This window comes from Delphinapterus leucas, chromosome 17 (genome assembly GCF_059928025.1).
Source record: "Delphinapterus leucas isolate spDelLeu-1000000601 "Yukka" chromosome 17, BTC_Dleu_Yukka2, whole genome shotgun sequence".
Taxonomy (NCBI): Eukaryota; Metazoa; Chordata; class Mammalia; order Artiodactyla; family Monodontidae; genus Delphinapterus; species Delphinapterus leucas.
In genome coordinates this window covers 15,617,803-15,634,615 of record NC_143145.1, presented here as the reverse complement: position 1 = coordinate 15,634,615, position 16,813 = coordinate 15,617,803, and the positions used below count along the sequence as shown (strand labels likewise).

Genomic DNA, 16,813 nt, shown 5'->3' with positions numbered 1-16,813 from the left:
AAGCACAGAGAGATTAATTAATTGCCTGAGGTCACACAGCTAGTAAGTAATGGAATTCAAACCTACACAGTCTGGATACAGAAACTCTACTATTGACTTCTCATCAACCATTTTTTTGTTCCTGTCAAAATTATTTATTTAAAAAATTTAATGATAGAAAGCTCATTTGAACTATTAGAATGCTGTATTTTTAGTAGAAACACCAGTTGAGACCTGTGACTTGTCTGCTGACCAGAGAAGCTGAGGACCACTTGCATGACCATGGGATCAATAAATATTCTTGATGATGAGAAAATAGGAAGTGAAATGAAAAATGAAGGCAAGTTATCACTATTTGCAAGGCAAAAGAGACAGCCTCTCTCAGGGCAAAGTGTGTGTGCAGGAGAGGCGTTATTGTCAAACTCTGCTCCCAATATTCCTTCTGAGTCAAATAGAATCATATTTTCTGCTTCTTTTCTGTAAACTGGGACTAATACCTGCTGCACCCAGCAGCATCTTAGGAAGATAAAATAAGACAGTGTGATTCACTGCAGCATCATTCACAATAGCCAAGATATGGAAACAACATATGTGTCTGTCAATGGATGAATATATAAAGAGGATGTGGTAGAAAGAAAGAAAGAAAGAAACGAAGGAAGGAAGGAAAGAAGAAAGAAAAGGAATATATATATATATATATATATATATATTTTTTTTTTTTTTTTTTTTTTTTTTTGCGGTACATGGGCCTCTCACTGTTGTGGCCTCTCCCGTTGCGGAGCACAGGCTCCGGACACACAGGCCCAGCGGCCATGGCCCACGGGCCCAGCCGGTCCGTGGCATGTGGGATCTTCCTGGACCGGGGCACGAACCCGCATGCCCTGCATCGGCAGGCAGACTCTCAACCACTGCACCACCAGGGAAGCCCAAAAAGGAATATTATATATAAAGGAATATTACTCAGCCACGAGAAAGAAGGAAATCCTGTTACTTGTGACAACATGGATGGACCTTGAGGACATTCTGCTAGGTGAAATAAGTCAGAGAAAGACAAATACTGTATAATATCATTTATATGTGGAATCTAAAAAAGCTGAACTCATAGAGGCAGAGACTAGGATGGTGGTTACCAGGGACTAGGGGAAAGGGGGAGAGGTTGGCCAGAGGGTACGAACTTGCAGTTATAAGATGAATAAGTTCTGGTGATCTAATGTACAGCATAGTGATGATAGTTAAATAATACAGAAACTATATATATATAAATGGTATTATATATAAATATATATATTATATATATATATATATATAAACGGTATTATATGCTTGAAAGTTGCTAAGAAAGCATCTTAAATGTTCTCACCACAAAAAAGAAACGGTAACTAAGTGCCATGCTGCAGGTGTTAGCTAATGCTATGCTGGTAATCATTTTGCAATATATAAGTGTATTAAATCGACACAGTGTACACCTTAAACTTACGTAATGTTATACGTCAATTGTATATTTCAATAAAGCTGGGGAAAAAAAGACAACGAGAGTACTGGGCAGAGAGATCTCATAATGGTAATCAGAGCTGGCCAGGGAGGGACTGGCTTCTCTGACCGTCTCCAACAGGCTCTCAGGACTCTTCCTCCTTCTCTCCCCGTCTCACCCCAAATCTTCCAATTCCCCTTTCCTAAAGCATCTTGCCCTTAGCTCACAGGGATCGTCGTTCGAGGACCACAGTGTGCCAGGGAGTTGCATTTTAGCGGAGGCATTTTGAAGACTGAAAAGGCATGAGGCCAGCAGGATGGCCAGTTTCTGATGTTTGCTCCTTTCGGGTGACTGCTTTCCAACCTGATAAACTGTCAAACATTTTCACAGGTAAAAGGCCACTTCTCGGGCTTCCCAGGTGGCGCAGTGGTTGAGAGTCCGCCTGCTGATGCAGGGGACGCGGGTTCGTGCCCCGGTCCGGGAGGATCCCACATGCCGCGGAGCGGCTGGGCCCATGAGCCATGGCCGCTGGGCCTGCGCGTCCGGAGCCTATGCTCCGCAGTGGGAGAGGCCACAACAGTGAGAGGCCCACGTACCGCAAAAAAAAAAAGAAAAAAAAGGTCACTTCTCCCTACTGACAGAATCTATGCAAAATGACTGCCGGTTTGTCTTATTAGCAAGGGGCCTATCAGTGTGAGGTAGGAGAGGCAGAGGACAGATGCTGTGATGGATTCCTCACTGTCCTACCTGAGTCCTCAGAGGGCCAAAGAAGCTTGGGGACTGACAGCACGGATCCTCGTGCCCATCCATTTTTTAAACACCTGGTTGCCCACCATTCATTCTAGGGGCAACAGTGGAGAATGGATCTACATAAGGAAATTTGCTGAAGCCTCATTTCCTCTCTGAAACTCTTCCTGATCCTCTTGGAGAGAGTCGAGGATTTTCTGCCAGTGGTGGCTGGCACTAAGGTGAACAGCTGTCTGACTGCCGAAGGTTGAGGATTTCCCAGGAAATCCTGGATTTTCAGTGCTAACCCTGGGCCAGTTCCAGGGAAACCGGCATAGTTGGTCACCCTGGATGGGACTGACTTTGCAAGTTTGCCACAGCCAGTTGTGAGCATACACAAATGACTGAGTCACATCCTGGGCCTATTAGATCAGAATCATTAAGATACAGGTATATACTAGGTATAGGAATTTTAAAAACTCTCCAGATAATTCTAATGTGCAACCAAGGTTGAGAACCATTGGTCTGATAAAAATTAGGAACTTTCCCATTGACATCCCAGTGAATGAGAAAGACAACTTAAAAAATATATACACTGAGGGCTGTACAAGTAAGAAATCCTAGACTTTATCCAAGGAGCAAAAGATAAAGGGAAGAGGTTTATCATAGATTCTTAGGGTAGAAATTCAACCAAGCATTTTTCAAAGTGAGTGACATGGAACACTGAAGGTATTAAAGCCCATTAGTTTCCAACTGGGAAAGGAGTTCCTTTTAATGGATAAAGAAGATGTGGCACATATATACAATGGAATGTTAGCCATAAAAACAAACGAAATTGAGTTATTTGTAGTGAGATGGACGGACCTAGAGTCTGTCGTACAGCGTGAAGTAAGTCAGAGAAAAACAAATACTGTGTGCTAACACATATATATGGAATTAAAAAAAAAAAAAAGATGGTTCTGAAGAACCTAGGGGCAAGACAGGAATAAAGATGCAGACCTACTAGAGAATGGACTTGAGGACACGGGGAGGGGGAAGGGTAAGCTGGGACAAAGTGAGAGAGTGGCACGGACATATATACACTACCAAACGTAAAATAGATAGCTAGTGGGAAGCAGCCGCATAGCACAGGGAGATCAGCTCGGTGCTTTGTGACCACCTAGAGGGGTGGGATAGGGAGGGTGGGAGGGAGGGAGACGCAAGAGGGAGGAGGTATGGGGATATATGTATATGTATAGCTGATTCACTTTGTTATAAAGCAGAAACTAACACACCATTGTAAAGCAATTATACTCCAATAAAGATGTTAAAAAAATAAAATAAAATTCTCTCTAGATTCTTCTGAGTAGTCAGTCTTTGCCAGGTAATAGTATGTCTTTCACACTCCTCCAGTCTAGGGGTTGACAAACTGTAGGCTGGGGCCAAATCCAGCCCATCACCTGTTTTTGTAAGTAAAGTTTTATTGGAACATAGCCAACCCACTCATATACATTTGGTCAGTGGTTGCTTCCACACTACCGTGGCAGAACTGAGTAGTTGCAACAAAGGTTGTGTGGTCCAGAAAGCCTCAAATAGTTACTCTGCAAACACCTTCTCTATTTCATGCAAAAGGTCTTTTTTATCAGAAAACAGGTGACAGGATCTGAGCCTTTGGCTGGCAATAGTATTTAGTTCGAATGTAATACACTCACTTTCTGTATTAACATCAACTGATATTGGTTTTCCGTTTATGGTACTAATACAAAGTTTCTTTTTAAGATAAATTTGTGTCAAAAAGATGAGTGGATTTAAAGAAAATAGTTACTAGAATTATTAGTACAACATGTGGCACATGTATCTGGCAATGTTCAAGAAGGTCACACTTAAGTCTGAAGTCTGGGAAACATTATTCAATGTATCCAATTCCCTCATTTTACAGATAAACTGAGGCTTGGTGGTTAAGTCATCTGCGCAGGGTCACTTACTTGCTTATGGAAAAAACTGGACTCCTCTCTCTCAGGACAATGTTCTTTCACCTCTAACTGGTCACTCATTTGTACTTTGAAACCAGTTAGCACGAATGCAAAGTATTGCAGTATTTAAAGTCAATAAACTGAATTCAGCCGGAAAATATCCTGGTGACATTTCCACAGATACGTTTAGTAGTCACTGATGGGCAATTTGAAACACAATAGAGGGGCCATTCATATCTTTAAACGTGAATCTTGGGTAATTAGTGGCATATTGTTTAATTAAGTTGATTGCTTCTTGGGCATGGTTTCCTTGAAACAATAAATTTGATTAAAAGTCTTGTTTTTTTTGGTTTTAAATCAAAATCTACGTAAATGCTTGTCAGAGCAAAAAGTTAATGGTCACCATGGTCTCACTGATAACAAAGCTGAATCTGCTGTTCTTAGATCCTATTCTCACTTGGATCAGCTTTTGAAGCCTGTTAGCCAAGGATGTAGACAAGATAGCTAGGAAAGTGTGTTAGGAAACCTTTGAAAGGTGCTGAGAATACAGGGAGCTCTTCGCTGCTGTTTATTCACCCTTTCAGAGATGCAGTTATAAAGTGACAGGTATGACTATTAGTAGTTTGGCCATCATTCTAAATGGGTACAAATATTTGCATCATTCGTCAAATAAGGCTGAAAATAGAAAAAACACCCCCTTGGATCAGGTCTCAATATGATATATGCTTACATATGCTGTGTGTTCTGAAAAATAAGTGAAACTTTTTAGATTAAAAAAGTGATCTTTCTCCTAAATTTGGGGTTATTTTTATGTTGGCATTTTAAGAACACCTTTTAATGAAGATTGGTATAGTTAGGTCATTTTCCAGAAAGACAAGTTTCCTTAGGCTATGCTGTCTGGGTTATACATGTCAATGTGATATTTACCATCAAAGGTGACTATGGGGTTGAGACCTGACCTTAAGGACATGTGGACTTAAGACTCTTCAAGGTGGTGGGTACCGTTGTTTCCAAAGTTACTGGCAGTACACTCAGAAACGCAAACAATGTGATGGGCCTACCACGCCCTGAGCTCTGGTAGAGGGCGATTTATTGGGGCAGCCCTTTTGTGGGCTACACCCAGAGGAGAGGTAAGCAAATTGACTCCTGATTATTTCACTCATGATTATGTCTTTCCAGATGAGCACTGTTCATCTAGGCAGGAAAACCAGTAGCTTAGCAGCCCTGTTACTGGGTATTTCTGCAGGGAGGCCCTTTGCATTCTGGCCATCAGAACTTATGAGCTAACAGCCTTTTGGGGGAAAACCACCACCTCCCAGCTGCCGTTGTCATCAACAGGAGGACAAGGGTCAAGCTTCAAGATGAGTTGGCTTTTACCCTGTGACAAGTGAGGCAAATCAGTGTGAGGGAGAGCCTAGACCAGAGGGGCAGGAATGCATCATCGCTGGTGGAAATTCAGCCAGATAAAGACATTATGGGGACACCTGCCCACTAGCCCAGCTTTCCCATTTAAGGTCTGTGTCTCATGAAGTGGTTCTCAACCAACCAGGAGCTATTTGCCTCCCTGAGGACATTTGGCAATGTCCAGAGACATTTTTGCTTGTCACAAATAGGGGAGTGTTAGTGGTGTCTAGTCATAGAGGCCAAGGATTCTGCTAAACATCCCACAGGGCACAGAACAGCCCCTCACAGCAAAGAATTATCTGGTTGCAAGTGCCAATAGTGCTAAAATCTGGTATGTGAAGGGTCTACAGCCCTGATCTAACGGCTATAACAGTTCTGTCAACATGTTACTTTAAGGTGTTGAGAAGGCTGAGCTTCTAGTGGTAAATGGTACATAGGTACTGACTAAAGCAAGGTCCCCAGTCACAAAGAACGCATTGCTGTGGTTACCTAAAAGGGAGGATTAGAAGTGGACCATGGTGTCTTTCTCTCTTTGATTTGATTTCAAAGGAACCCAGATGACAAATCTGAAAGATGAGTAGTGGGATAAGGTAACTAGGAGGAAGAATTTGAGTTAAAGTGGGTCCAAAGGGAGAAGTCTGTCATCACCCCCTGCCTCTTTGTCTGCATCACGTCCTCACTGGCAGCCCCAGTTGGCTCATTCCTGGGGGCCCTTCAGTGCTGTGTTGGGCTGGACAACTCAGAATTTCTTCTAAAGGCAGAATAACATGCATTGTCTTGAAACCAGACTTTGTGTCCTGGGGAAAATGTCTGCTTTGAGGTTGTCCACTGATTGTTTGGGGCGTTAGAGGCCTCTGAAGAGGGTTACACCTCTAGATATCCAATGACTGCTGTACTGCCTCAACAAAAGTTGAGGGAAAGGTGGTGATGGGGAGGTGACAACTATTTCTCAACTGTGAAAGGAACCGTGCCTTCAAGAGTTATGAAAAATGAAGCACTTTTCTCATTGGAAAAGAATTACCCGTTTCCTTCTTCTATTGCCAAAGGCTGTTTTGTTTTTTGTTTTTTTCTTTTCTTTTGTTTTTTGCCAGTTCACTGAGAGTATGAACTTGGGATTCATCGCTTACAGGAAAAAAGGAAGCTAGTGTACTCTGGCATCCTCCAGAGTCAATGATAACTGGGCAGATGGAATTGAAAAGTGAAAATATTGGGGGCTGAGCTGAGCCGTTACAGCATGGAATAGTGCTGTGTAGTAGGACATAACCAACAGTATGTGAACAAGTTCAGATTTGCTGAAAAGGAAACAAGGTGAAAGAGCTAAATTTGCTTTGAGCAAGTTTTTGTCTCCTCCAGAATCAAAACAATGAATGTTATTCTTCCCCTGGTAAGAGAGTTGCAATATGCATTGGATCCAAACTTATTAATTATTTCTTTAAAATTCTTCTTAATATTTTTATCTTCCTTTTCATTCCCACCACAATCCAAACCTCCATCACTAAAAGGGTGAATTAGTTTACTGCCTTCCCATCTGATCTTCAAATCTTCATTCTCTTTCTATTTCAGTCCATCCAATAGTAGTCATAGTCATTGAAGTAGTAACATTAATAAAAACAATAGTTATAAGAAAGCAATACTGATAAAGCAATGTTGCCCATCCCTAACGATAGGTAAGGTCAACCTTGGCCACAGTGATATTCAAAGAGGTAGGCACATACCTCAGCCAATCAGAATTTTCCCTGGCATTGTATGTATAGATGCTTAGAGAAAACTCATTTCCTTGGGGTAGTTAATCTGGAGTTACGTGAGGCCATGGAACTCTCTGTGGTGCCTGAACTACCTGTGGCCAGGCCTCCCTCTCATCAACTCCTTTTGCCTCCCCCATCATTGAAAAGAAAAAGTTCATTTTCAATAGGAGAGAATAAGGCTAGGACATGGAAAGAAAAAGAGTGTGTGAGAGAGAGAGAAAGAGAGGAAAGAACACTAGCTGACAAGATGATTTCCCCAGCCCTGGAGATGAATCATGATCCATCACTATCCCCTTCACCTTTGCCAGTGATTGGTCTAGGATGGGCTTTTGACCAATTCTGGCCAATGAGATAGAAAGGGATGTCTGCCTGGGCGTTCCCAAAAGATTTTCCTCACTGATAGGGGACTGGTACAGGAGGAGAAAGACATTTTTCTTCTCCATCCCCTTCCTTCCTTCTTGTGACCCTATCATGTGAGATTACTAATTTGAACACACACATGGCCATTATCTTGCACCCAGGAGGGGAGATGTTGCCAGTACCTCAAGGTGGCAGAATGGAAAGGCAGACATAGCCTGAGTCCTTAATGACGTGACTGAACTGCTGAACCAGCCCTAGAGTGCCCTCCTTTCAGATTCCTGTTAGGGTTAATCATTAAGGGGTGGGATAGGGAGGGTGGGAGGGAGGGAGAGGCAAGAGGGAAGAGATATGGCAACATATGTATATATATAACTGATTCACTTTGTTATAAAGCAGAAACTAACACACCATTGTAAAGCAATTATACCCCAATAAAGATGTTAAAAAAAAAAGTCTTTGTTATTTAAGCCACTGTGAGTCCCGTAGTCTGTGAACAAATACATACTAACTTAAAGACAAAACAGACAAAAAAACAGAATTTATACACACAAATTACCTCAATCCCAGACTTCTCTCTTGAGTTCCAGATCCAGCTACCTGCTAGGCATTAAACCCAGGTGGAACACAGAAATCTCAAACTCAACAGATCCCCAAACCAAACTCATCCTCTCACCTTGCAAACTTTGCCTCATCCCCCGGCTGCATCACCATCATCCACTTGCATGCACAAGCCAGTTACCTTGGAGTCCCTCTGTAGTCTTTCTTGTCCCTCACCTCCCATATCCTGTCAGTCAGCCAGTTATGTCGGTTTGACCCTCCAATCTGTCCTCGTCTCTCCAATCCCATCGTCACTGTTTTAGTTGGGGGCAGGGGTTCATCATCTTTCTCCAGGCTTTCAAGTGCTTTACTTGGAAGTGCTGACTTTCAAGTGCTTTACTTGCCTTTGGTCATGTTTCTCTCCAGACCTTTCTCCACCAGCTTCCAGCATGGTCCATCCAAAGGGCAGTGCTTACCTTGTCATTCCCTTGTCTGAGATCGATTAGGGCTTCTCTACTGCCTAAGGTAGTGGTTCTCAAAATGTGGTGCCTAGACCGGCAGCATCAGCATCACCAGGGAACTTGTCAGAGATACAGATTCTCAGGCCCCACCATAGAGTGTCTACTGAATCAGACGCTCTGCTGATGGGGCCCAGCTCTCTGTTTAAACAAGCCTTCCAAAGGAATCTGTTGTGCAAAGTTTAAAAACCACTACTAGCTTAAGGCAATAAAGCGCAATTTCCTTGGTGTAATGGGTTGAATAGTGTCCCCTATTCATGTCTACTCAGAACCTCAGAATGTGACCTTATTTGGAAGTAGAGCCTTTGCAGATGTAATTAGTTAAGGATCTCAAGATGAGCCCAGGACTTCCCCGGTGGCACAGTGGTTAAGAATCCACCGGCCAATGCAGGGGTCACGGGTTCGAGCCCTGGTCCAGGAAGATCTCACATGCCGCAGAGCAACTAAGCCCATGTGCCACAACTACTGAGCCTCCGAGCCACAACTATTGAGCCCACGTGCCACAACTACTGAAGCCCGTGCGCCTAGAGCTTGTGCTCCGCAACAAGAGAAGCCACTGCAATGAGAAGCCCATGCACTGCAACGAAGAGTAGCCCCCGCTAGAGGCAACTAGAGAAAGCCCGCGCGCAGCAACAAAGACCCAATGCAGCCAAAGATAAATAAATAAATAAGGAAAGAACGCCAAACCTCTATAGGTGGTTTAAAACAAAAGAAAGATGAGCTCATTCTGGACTTAGGGAGGGTCCTAATGCCAATGACTGGTGTCCTTAGAAGAAGAGGAGAAAGCATAGAGACACATAGGGAAGAAGGCCCTGTGAAGATGGAGGCAGAAATTAGGGTCATCCTGCCAGGAGCCAAGGAATGCAGTGCCCCAGGGCCACCAGAGTCTGAAAGAGGCAAGAAAGGATTCTTCCCTAGAGCCTTCGGAGGGAGTGTGGCCCTGCTAACATGCTGATTTCAAAGTCCCTAGACTCTAGAACTTTGAGAGAATAAATTTCCATTGTTTGAAGCCCCCCAGTTTGTGGTAGTTTGCACAGCAGCCCTAGGAAACCAATATACATTGCATGGCATGCAAGGGACTTCGGGTCTCAACCCTGTGCTCCTGTCTAGTCTTGCCTCCTGTCTCTGTCCCTGCTCATCGATCTTTCTATCAAAAATATGTATGGAACGCCTGTTATGTGTCAAGCCCCAGAGCTACAGCAGTGAGTAAGACACAGTGTCTGCCCCCAGAAGCTCACAGCCTGGGGGACAGGGTAGCAGCTGCCCAGGCAATTGCTGTGTGATGTGCTGAGTGCTTTGGCAGGGCTAGAGCTCAACTCACCAGCAGCACCAGCCTTCCTGGACCTCTCTGTGCTCCTGCATTACAAAGAATGCCTTTCTCCACTCTAGAAACCCTATTCTACTCTCACTTCTCCCACAGGGCATCATTCCCTCCTCTGTCCAACTTTTGAACCTTGTTACCATGGACACGTTTCTATTAGTGTGTCCACCACACGTCATTATAATTATTTATTTGTGTGCCTCCTGACCAGACTGTGAGCTATTTTGAGGGCATATGGACTCTGGTCGTTTATCTTATTCCTCTTTTTATCTCCAGAGCCTCAAACAGCACCTGGATTCTGGTAGTTTCTCTAAAAGAATATGTCAAGCTGGCTGAGAGGACGGAGAGTGGCTCCCTGCCTTTCTGCCGCCAGTTCACTGTGCAGCTCTGAGATGGGAGGCAGGAGAGTGTGCGGCCTGGTCTGGGGTGGAGGAAGGAGCAGGAAGGGGTAGTTCTCTGGGTTGCATTTGGTGTAAGAAGCCCAGGAGGAGGGCATGGGGCTAAGAAGGCTTGAAATGCCATGGTCAGGGCATGTGGGCAGGCTGAGGGGTGGGGATGGTTTGTGGTCAGAGCAAGGGCACAGCTCTAGTGAGGCCTGTGGGAGGCTTTTGCTTCAACGCTGGTTCTCAAACACCGAGGAACACCAGAACCTCCTGGAGGGCTTTTTCAGCAGCAATTGCTGGGCAGTGCCCCCAGAGTTTCTGATTCAGTAGATCTGGGGGTGGGGAGCTGATCATTTGCATTCCTAACAAAAGCCTAGGCGATAATAAATGATGCTGGTCTGGGGGCCACATTTGGGACTATTGCACTGAGGAATACCTGATAGTAGACCCATGCTTCTACGTTAGGACCACAGCTTTCAGAGCTGCGCACAGTCTAGCAAGCACTTGAAAAATGTCTGTTATTACCATCATCTTCATCATTTCAAAAGGCCCCTTTAAACCTACAGTGGTGCCCATCTTTGCTGGGCCTTTGGATTCATGTTGCCGAGCTGTAGAGCAGAGTTGCCCAGGTGCGCTGGGATACGCTAGAATCCATCCCCTACACAAAGTGACCCTGGGTTCCTATAACTAGAGTTCTTGGGTCAGGTTTTCAGTTTGCATGTCCTTCCTTCTGTCAGTGGTTTTGTCCTTGCCAGCCTTTCCCCCCCACCTCTTTAAAATGACTGCTTTTAATCTATTATAGCCAAGAAATCTCCACAGCCCAGATCGTGTAATTGTGCCAAAAAATGTAGCTAGACTTTAAGTGGGTGAGTTGTCATTAAAGAGAGAAGGTATGCTTTAGTGCATGTCATGTTTTCACATCAGAAGCCATTTTTGTTTCCTCTTATGGATAGTGGTAATATGAAGGACTAACTTTCTGGGACAAAAGGTTTCCTGATAGGAGAGATATTACTGCATGGTCTAGGCTGAGGATCACAGTTGAGTGTACACTCTTGGTTAAAGCCGTGCTTACTTTTTTTTTTTTTTTGGCAATACGCGGGCCTCTCACTGCTGTGGCCTCTCCCGCCGCGGAGCATAGGCTCCGGACGCGCAGGCCCAGCGGCCATGGCTCACGGGCCCAGCCGCTCTGCGGCATGTGGGATCTTCCCGGACCGGGGCACAAACCCGTGTCCCCTGCATCGGCAGGCGGACCTCCAACCACTGCGCCACCAGGGAAGCCCCAAGCCGTGCTTACTTTTGTCTGAAATTCCCAAACACATTCTCACCTGTCTCTAGAGCCTCCCTTCTTTTCTCAGGAATCTGGACCTGGTCCCCACCTGTCATGTAGCTCCCAGGTATTCCCGATCCACCTTCTTCTGAACTTGCTGGTTTGGAACTCCTGCTACAAGTCCCAAACTAGTCTCCATTTCAGACAATATTTGTGTTGGCTAAATATTACCACAAGTGAGTCATAAACGTGGCATGTTGACAAACACTGTGGCAGATCGCTGAGCAGATGTTCTAACATTTACAAGTTGGTTTTCATTTACCGACCCTCAGAATGACATCAGCGGTGTGCTGAGCTAGTCTGGTCCGGATCGTGGTGTGCGGTTCACTGTTTCTCAAACTCTGTGCTCATTAGCATCACCTGGGGAGCATTTAGAAATCCCAACGCCCAGGCCAACCACCAGACTAATTAATTCAGACTCTCTGGGGGTGGGACTCAGGCATCAGTGGTTTTTAGAACTCCCCAGGTGACTCCAACACCCAGCCAAGTTTAAGAACTTGTTCCCCAGTCCATTGCTTCTCAGACTTTAACGTGCATGGGAATCACTTGAGGATCTTGTTAAAATGTAGATTCTGATTCAGTAGGTCCGAGTGGGCCTGAGATTCTGCATTTCTAGAAGCACCCAGGCCATGTGGATGTTGCTGCTAGCCCAGGGTCCATACTATGAGTAACAAGGCAGCAGTCCTTTCTAGCGCCTGTGCATTAGTCTGGAAAAAAATTTCCAGAAATCAACAGTCCTCTTGAGTTTGTGATTATTTCCACATTTATCCATGGCACCCCTAGATCTTGCTCCCTGTCTATGACTCTGCCACCTCTAGCCACACTCTTATGGCAAAGTCATCTCACTCTTTGTGTCAATAGTCTATTTTCCTCTAGATGGTGATCCTCTTGAAAACAATTCACACAGTAGAATAGAAGAGTCACCTGGCTGAACCTAAGCTTTTTCCTGTGGATCTATTTTTCTGTCTCTGCACAGAGCTCACTGAGCACAGGGACATGGCCTCCAGGCTAAGCAAACTCTGAACACTGTGTTTCAGGAAATGATAATATCCAAGTGTCCGTTATTACTGCTCCAAATAGGTTAGGCACAAACACTATGTCTTGAGTTCAAAAAATGATGGCAAAAGGATTGGAGGAAAGCGAAAAAAAAGTAATTTTTCAGTTTTCAGAATTGGCTAGGATTCCATATCAGAGTACCTTGGAAAATGTAATTTCCTGGCCAACATTCTATTGGCTTTAGAGCAATATCTGTCAAACAGTTATCTGTGGACTCTGGTTTGTGGACATATTTTTGGGAATTCAACCTTCCTAGTAGGCTTTTTATATAGTGTCTTTAGTGCTGATAATAACTAATATATAAAAACAAATATAAAGCATACTGTATCATGAGGATGAGCAGGGGCTAGCACGTGACTTCAATGCCTGCATTTGTGTTTCTATTTAAAAAGCATGCCAAATAGCCATACTTTAATTGTTACAAGCTCATGGTGAAAGAACAGAGAACAGAGGGAGGTTTAATATAAAAAGCCTGCATTTTAGCCAAGAGAAGGCCCAATTGTCTTACAGGGAGTCATACAAACAAAAGTTTCTCAGTAGTTTGGATAGAGAAACGTGACAGAAGAGCTAAGAAGTCACACACTGCATCATATTTTAGACATGCTGCAACTCAGAAAAACCACATTATAGCAATCTGTGCCATTTTTACATTTAATCTCAGCAAGATAACATTATCTGTTACACTAAATCAATACCATACTTTTGCACCTCACGGACTTGAATTTTTCTAGCATTTAGTTTGCAAATTTGTTTTGGTTGTGTAGTTGCTTTAAAACTATAAGCATCGTAGTTTTAAGTTTGTACACATTCAAGTCATTGTCTAATGCAGTAATTTGTCCTTTAAAAAGGTTTTGCATTTACTCATCTAGAAACACAGTCTTAGAACATATTCATTCTTTATGCACATGTTAAATTCCACTAATATTTTCTACAATGTCACAGGGGCATGGTGTAGGATCACGTATTCTGTTCCAGTACACCATTAAGTGGACACTGTTGGGAAGGGAAGCTGAGTTCCTAAATTACATTTTTACCTTAGCTGCAAATATTATAACAAACATTTTCTAGGGAAAAATTTCCCTTCCTGGAAGTAATGCCTGATGGTGACATTTTCAGACCAGAGGATTGTAGATGGTCCAGTATAACAAGTCACTGGTGAGTAATATGGGCCCATGAGAAAGCCTGGTCATACCTATGATTTGGAGGGAAAATAAAGTGCTTACAGGCTGATGGAACTCTGGCTCTCCGCTCCCTGATGGGTGGCTGAGAGGCTGCACGGCTGCCAAGGGTTGGGCCTGCCCTTCGTACAACGGTTGCCTGCCTTCTGACAGGGAGTAAGATTGGCTCTGGGGATTCAAAAAAGAAATACATAAAATGCTAGACCACTCACACAAGCCAGCTGCCCCTTTCAAGGGGTGACTTTCAAGGGGTGAAAACATCCTCTTAAGCTGCTCAACCAGGAGCCAATGATTTTTCCTGAGGTCCTCTGCATGGTTCACAAGTATTTTATTTTATTTATTAAAAAAAATTTTTTTTTCTTTTGGCTGCGCTGCATGGCTTGCGGAATCTTAGTTCCCTGACCAGGGATCAAACCCATGACCCCTGCCCTGGAAGCTTGGAGTCCAAACCACTGGACCACCAGGGAGCCCAGGCAGGATCAGAAGTATTTTATTTTATTATTTAAAAATTTTTTTCCAGGATCAGAAGTATTTTAAAAGTAGGTTTCAGTTTCTCTGAAAGATAATCTAAATGGAAGCTTCGTAACCTTGGCTAGTATGAAAATGCTACTTACAGATGATTTTAAAAATAATGCCTCTTCGAAGAAAACGCTTGTAGGTTTGCCACCATCTGAGCACAAGTTTGATTTAGAGCAAAGGAGAAAATCTTATTAACAAAGTTCTAGTTTACAGAAGATTTTGGAGTTTTATTCTCTTCGCTCCTAGTGTACACACAATAAATACGTCTTCCTGTGGGAAGCCACATTAGGTGCAACAAAACCTTATAAAACTTCTTATTGCCATAGCTTTAAGTATACCTTTTTCACTGTAAAAAAAAAAAAAAAATCAAGATTTAACTCTGACCTGCCTTATGCATAGTTGGCTCCAAATGGTAGTATTTTTGTCAGTTTTTAGCCATTAATAGTTTATAGACATGCTATTCACATGAGCCTAGACATTTCAGAAGAAAAGTAAAATACTAAATCCATTCCGTGAGCATTTGCAAATATCTGGTCATTTCGTGCTGTTTAGAAAAAATACTGGGATATTTTCACCTTTCAACCCAAGTTGTATGGGTTTATGAGAACACTTGTATCTTTACTGATATTTGCAACATGAGCCTGTATTCCCAAAACACCGATGGGCACAGTCTATGAAACTTTGTGCAGCTTTGCTGCAAACTAACATCTTTAGTCATGTATTCCTTAAATACTATTTTAACTGCTTGCTCTCTGCAAGGCACCGTTTACCACCTTGTTTTAAATACTTCTCTTTCACGCCTCCAAAGAGATTTCTGACTAATGTAGAAAAAATATATTCCAAATGCATTTTGAAAGCATGGTTTGCCGTTGTGAAAACCAACAATTAGGAGTGATCACAATGATAAAGTATAAAAGTATCAATCATGATTTCATAGTTTAAATTTCTCCACATGCTAACCAAAATTAGAACTTGGTTTGATTCCCGAAAGCAATAAATACTTACATGGCGATTGCCCATTTTCTTTTTTTCAGAGATAGTTGCTCTGTATTTCATTAAGAGATCAGTTCTCCTACAGGCCAAGTTTATAATGGTTTTCCCAGGGCATAATATCTCTTGAGTTTAATAAGTAACCGTTGGCATTGCATTTGAATACATTGTTGGGGATGGGTAGGGAGTGGCAGCAGCTACAAATGATCTTAACCTGCCCACGCTGCCTTGGTTGGCCATCTTTTAAAACTAAAATATTTATTAATAAATCGAGTGTTGGCTTTGCAAGTTGAATATCTTATTCACAGCTAAAGGACTAAACCTTTCTCACTCCTGGATTATTGCAAGAGTTAGTATTTTTTATTTTAGGTGTTCATTTAAAATTTTATACCTTTAGGAGCTTCCCTGGTGGTCCAGTGGTTAAGACTCTGCACTCCCAAAGCAGGAGATTTGGGTTCGATCCCTGGTCGGGGAACTAAGATCCCGCAAGCCGCATGGTGCGACCAAAAAAAAAAAAGTGTACGTTTTCACTAAGATTTTATACCTTGGAGTGATAAAAGCATTAACCAAACAAGACTGAAAAATCTTCTTATTTTACTAACATCACCCTTATTATTACAAAGGATCTTTTTGAAGGCTACATTGAGTTATGCTAACATCATTTTTATAATTTAGCTAGTTTCTAAATTTAAAAAGTAATATGTGCAGATGGTACATTTTTCCCCCTAATAATATGAAGAGGTACCATGAAAAGTAAGCTTATTGACCGCTCAGTCCATGCCCTCTGTGGTTTGAGTCCTTCCAGAAATGGTATGCATACACAGCCATGTTTATCTGTCTGTTTATCTGCCTAGCTATCTTTGGTATGCTTTTTTTCAACAAATGGGTTGGTACATTGCCTTCTATTCCATGCCTTCTGGGCTTCATATACTAAATAGATACAAGACATTGGCACATTTCTTTTTCGGTGGCCGCATGTTCGTCTACTATGGGTATGAACCAAAGCTTATTTAATCAAGGTCATTTAGGTTATTTTGGTCTTTTGAATGACTATCTTCATTTATGCATCTTTGCATATGTGTGCATGTTTATCTGTAGAATAAAATCTAAGAATGCAATAGCTGGCCAAAATGTATATGCTGTAAAATTCTGAGAGATGTTGCCAAGTTGTCCTATACACAGACATAAAAATGCTGAACGACTTTCAAAGGCCAGCTGACCCACGAGGCTGACTTTCAAAAGACAAAGTGTATACCTTCCTACAGTAATATGCCAGTACTCCTTTCTCCACATAATGGCCAACACTGAAGATTTTCAAACTTTTTCATTTCTGCCAATTTCAAAGAT

At 42.8% G+C, this 16,813-nt stretch overlaps 1 protein-coding gene across 1 annotated transcript in view; it reads right to left on the bottom strand.

Annotated features, from left to right (window-relative positions):
- The window catches only part of ANXA13 (annexin A13), a 56,810-nt gene extending 40,438 nt beyond the window's left edge, over positions 1-16,372 (bottom strand). The window contains exons 1-2 of the mRNA XM_089899204.1: positions 15,482-16,372; positions 13,895-14,125 (exon numbers count right to left, since the gene is read on the bottom strand). Coding sequence (XP_089755330.1) covers positions 13,895-14,125; positions 15,482-15,532 — 282 coding nt within the window. The 5' untranslated portion in view covers positions 15,533-16,372. The remainder of the gene's footprint in view (positions 1-13,894; positions 14,126-15,481) is intronic.
- Positions 16,373-16,813: the final 441 nt, after the last annotated feature.